Genomic DNA, 4,666 nt, shown 5'->3' on the forward strand with positions numbered 1-4,666 from the left:
GGTAATCCAAGTCCCAACTTGAACTGCAAGTGATCATACGATTCACCTCCAAGCGCTTTCGTAAATAAATCCGCAATTTGCTCCTTGCTTCGGATATGAAACGTACTGATTGTATTTGATATCAAATGTTGCCGCAAAAAATGACAATCAATCTCTATATGTTTGGTTCGATCATGGAACACCGGGTTCTTCGCTATATGAAGCGCTGCTTGATTATCACAGTACAAATGCATTGGCTTTTCATGAAAAATTCCGAGTGATGCCAGGAAAGACTTGAGCCATATTAATTCACTAGTCACTGCTCCCATCGCCCTATACTCCGCTTCCGCGGTGGATTTCGCGACGGTTACTTGTTTCTTTGTTCTCCACGAAATGGGAGACCCTCCTATCGACACAAAATAACCGCTTAGTGACCTCCTTGTTAATGCGCAACTCGCATAATCCGAGTCACAATAGCCATTCAATTGGAAATTAGAACTTTTCTTGAACTTAATTCCCTTGCTTGGGTTTCGTTTAACATATCGGACCACTCCCAAGGCTGCTTCCCAATGCTCCTTTCTCGGCTCGTTCACGAATTGTGACAATATGTGAACCGCGTAGACGAGGTCTGGCCGCGTTATGGTTAAGTACACTAACCTGCCGACTAAACGGCGATACTTCATTACATCCTTTAGAACATATCCTTTGGCTAAAGCCAAACTGTGTCTCGGTTGTATTGGAGTAGATGTTGTCTTTGCTCCCGCCATGCCGCTTTCCTCTATTATATTCATTGCATACTTTTTCTGATTAAGAAATAACTCATTCCGTCCATGAGCTACCTCTATTCCCAAAAAAAATTTGAGTCTTCCCAAGTCCTTGATACCGAATTTCTCGTCCAGGAATGCTTTAAAATTTGCACAGGCTCTTTCATCATTAGTTACCACTACCATGTCGTCTACATATACGAGCACCCCTATGAAAATTCCATCTCGGTTGAACGTGAACAAGGAGTAGTCTGCCAATGACTGCGTGAACCCGTACTTCTTCATGGCCTCTGTTAACATAGCAAACCAGTTTCGAGAAGCTTGTTTCAATCCGTAAAGCGATTTCATTAATTTGCAAACCTTATTTTCTCCTTTCTTCTCAAAACCTTGGGGAATCCTCATATAAACTTCCTCATCGAGATCTCCATGTAAAAAGGCGTTATTTACATCTAATTGCTCGATAATCCATCCTTTCATCACGCAATGGCCAACATGCATCGAACGCTTGTCATCTTTGCCACCGGCGCATACGTTTCATGAAAGTCAACTCCTTCTATTTGGGTGAATCCTTGTGCCACCAATCTCGCTTTGTATCGCTCTATTGTCCCATTGGCATGATACTTGATTTTGTATACCCATTTACACCCAATGGGTTTCTTCCCTTCCGGCAATTTAACTATCTTCCACGTCCCATTTTGTTCCAAGGCATCTATTTCCTTTTTCATTGCTTCTCTCCATTCTGCGATCTTGGCTGCCTCATGATAATGATTTGGTTCCCTATGTTTATCAATTTTAGCTAGAAATGCTTGGTGGGAATTAGAAAAACAATTAGTAATAACATAATTTGCCAACGGATAGCGCATACCTGACAACAAGGATGAGCTTCGTCCGTGGTGAGCATGCGACGTGGGTGTGATTATTCTCATGGACTTGCAGTAATAATCCTTCTTCCATGAAGGTTCAAATTTTTCACGTGCTCCCCTTCCCATTCGCTGCTCTGCATCTGAACTCACAGGTTGATCAATTTCTTCTCTATTTTCCTGTGGTTCGTTATGGGACGCACGTATATTGTCTTCTCCTCTTTCCACCGTGACCGTACCATCATTGTCCACTTCCCCTGTTTCATGTCCTGCCCCAGGATTTGTGTCATTGCTCCCCCTCTCAACATGGGTATCAACACCCTCGACATCATGTATAAAAAACTGACCTTCGTTATTTGCCCCTGACTGTGCACTTTTCTCCTTATCCGAATCCAGGAAAGGATGCACATTTTCAAAGAAATTAACGTCTCTCGACACAAAGACTCGTTTTTCCTTCAAATCGTATATTTTCCAACCCTTTTTGCTACGCGGGTAACCAATAAAAACACATCGCTTTCCCCGTTCCCCAAATTTGTCCCTCGGTCGGTCTTTGTTATGGACATAACATAGACATCCAAATACTTTCACATTATCAAAAGTGGGTACTTTGCGATATAAAATTTCATAGGGGGTCTTTCCATCTAGCAGAGGCGTAGGGGTCCGATTTATTAAATAAGCTGTAGTTAATATACATTCCCCCCCAAAAAAGTAAAGGTAAACCTGCTTGAAAACGCAATGCCCGTGCCTTTTCAAGTATATGACGGTGTTTTCTCTCAACCCGTCCATTTTGTTGGGGTGTGTCAGTATTACTAGTTTGAAACAGAATGCCATTTTCCTCATAATAATGTTGCATAGAACCTGACAATAATTCCGTCCCATTGTCGCTTTGTATACGTTTGACACAAGTCTCAAATTGGGTTTTTACCATTTGACAAAATATTTTCATGAAATCACCCGCTTCACTTTTGTCTTTCATTAGGTATACCCAAACTCCCCGACTATGATCGTCTACTATTGTCAAAAAATAATGCGCCCTTGTTAAGCTAGCCACACTATATTTGCCCCAAATATCAACATGAATAAGACCAAAAATAGCATCACACCGCTTATTATTTAATTGAAAAGGAACACGAGTCTGCTTTGCTCTACAACAAGAATCGCAAATAGTATCTGAAGTCCAATTTAAATTGCATCCAACTAAAGTAGAAAAACGAGAAAAAATACTTTTCGACGGATGTCCTAGTCGATTGTGCCATAATCGTCCCTCCTTCGACACAGTCACTTGCCTTACGACTTCTTCCTCTTTCGGCTTGTAGTAATACACCCCTTGTCGATGCTCACCGCGTCCAATCATCATCCTCGTAGTCGGGTCCTGTATTTCACAACAATCCGAATAAAATGTTATTACACAATTATTTTCACTAATTAATTGCTTTACGGAAATAAGATCGCAAGTAAGCGTTGGCACAAATAGAACATCCTGCAAAACAAAATTGGCATTCAATCTGACGTGGCCGTGTACTTGAGCCTTCACTTGCCTCCCATCTGGTAAACTTACTGTTGATACCTCCTGTGTCCAACAGTTTTCTAATAATTCTCGTCGTCCCGTCATATGATGGGAGGCTCCACTATCGATCATCCACTCAACATTAATAGTAGTTTTCATACCTTGTAATTTCTCGGTACCATCTGGACTACCACTCAACAAGATTCGAATCCGCTCGACTTCTTCACTGGTAAATGGAAAATTCGACTTTGACGAGTCTTCTCCTTTGGCGCCTGAACTGGAACTATTCCCTACTGCATTAGCCTGGTAGTGGCCTTGCCCTCGGCCTCTACCTCTTCCTCTGCTGCGACCATTACTCCTGCCTCTACCGCCACGCCCCCTCTCTCGTTCCTTAACCACGTCATAGCCATGCTTATCGTAGCAATTAGCTTCTGTGTGATAATATTTTTCGCAATGCGTGCAGAATGGTGGCAGTGATGAATTACTTTCATCGTTCTCTTTCTTGTTGTAGCTGCTTTTGTTCTTTCCACCATAGCTCTTTGCAGCCATGGCAGCTTCTATCTGTTCTTCCTTGACTTTGGTCATGGTAACATGTCGCTCTTCTCTCAATACAAGAGCATAAACTCTATTCAGAGGCGCAATAGGATCTTCCATCAACAAATTACTCTTTATATTTCCATACAATCTGGAATCCAATCCCATTAGGAGTTGGTGTACACGCTCTTCTTCATGTTCCTTAGCAATTGAGGCTGCCGCTCCACATGTACAACCCTTAATCTTGCTGTAATTTGCTAGCTCGTCCCAGATTGTCTTCAGACGAGTATAATACTCAACAATGGTGTCCTTCCCTTGTTTGCATTCACTCAAATCACCCTTCAATTGGTGGACACGAGGCGCGTTTCCCGCTAAATACCTTCCTCTCAATTCTTCCCAAACATCTTTTATTGGTTGATTAAACGAAATACTCGCGTGTAGTTTCGGGTCTATCACGTTCCGAAGCCCCGCCCTTAGCGTAGCATTACAATGCCTCCATGCTACGGCTTCAACGCTTTCTTCTTCATCTCCATTAACTTCAGGTTTCTTCACCTTCCCTTCAATGAAAGCTAATTTATTTTTAGCATCCAACCCATTTTTGACCGCATCTGCCCACAAATCGTAATTGCTGCCATCAAAAACGATTTGTGTGACAATGAGGTTAGGACCATTGGAGGGATGAAGGTAAAGTGGTGACGTTACTGGTATGGTCTTTGGACCACCCATAGATTTCTGGTCTTCTCCAGGCATGATAAACGGGATTGATTTATTGATCTTCGTTTTTGTTTTTGTTTTTTTGTGTGGATCGTTTAGTGCTCACGATACCATGTGAAATTACGTAAAACAGGAAGGAAGATGAATTGCTTGTTATTCATTCATATCAAAGCTTCTGATTACACCCAACTTATATACATAGTTAGATAATATATTTTCCTAAAGTTAATCCTACAAACTAGGAAACAGAATAACAATATACAACAATATGTGCTAAAGAAGGAATATGATATACGGAATAATATCAC

The 4,666-nt window shown here is 41.6% G+C and overlaps 1 protein-coding gene across 1 annotated transcript; it reads right to left on the bottom strand.

Moving 5' to 3' along the window:
• Nucleotides 1-1,219: 1,219 nt before the first annotated feature.
• Nucleotides 1,220-4,394, bottom strand: LOC141631584 (uncharacterized). The gene is made up of 3 exons (XM_074444237.1): nt 3,126-4,394; nt 2,890-2,975; nt 1,220-2,087 (listed from the first exon to the last, which is right to left on the bottom strand). Exons 1-3 carry the CDS (start codon nt 4,392-4,394, stop codon nt 1,220-1,222), a joined length of 2,223 nt encoding a protein of 740 aa, XP_074300338.1.
• Between the last annotated feature and the right edge of the window lie 272 nt (nt 4,395-4,666).

This window comes from Silene latifolia, chromosome Y, assembly GCF_048544455.1.
Source record: "Silene latifolia isolate original U9 population chromosome Y, ASM4854445v1, whole genome shotgun sequence".
Lineage (NCBI taxonomy): Eukaryota > Viridiplantae > Streptophyta > Magnoliopsida > Caryophyllales > Caryophyllaceae > Silene > Silene latifolia.

What these genes read in the sequence shown, in the direction of transcription:
- LOC141631584 (XM_074444237.1), bottom strand. Translation starts at nt 4,394, where the DNA reads ATGCCTGGAGAAGACCAGAAATCTATGGGTGGTCCAAAGACCATACCA. An exon ending in GGAGGCAAGTGAAGGCTCAA is followed by an intron (nt 2,976 to 3,125) that starts GTACACGGCCAC and finishes TGTGAAATACAG; the next exon opens with GACCCGACTACGAGGATGAT. An exon ending in AAAGAGGAAGAAGTCGTAAG is followed by an intron (nt 2,088 to 2,889) that starts GCAAGTGACTGT and finishes TTACCCGCGTAG; the next exon opens with CAAAAAGGGTTGGAAAATAT.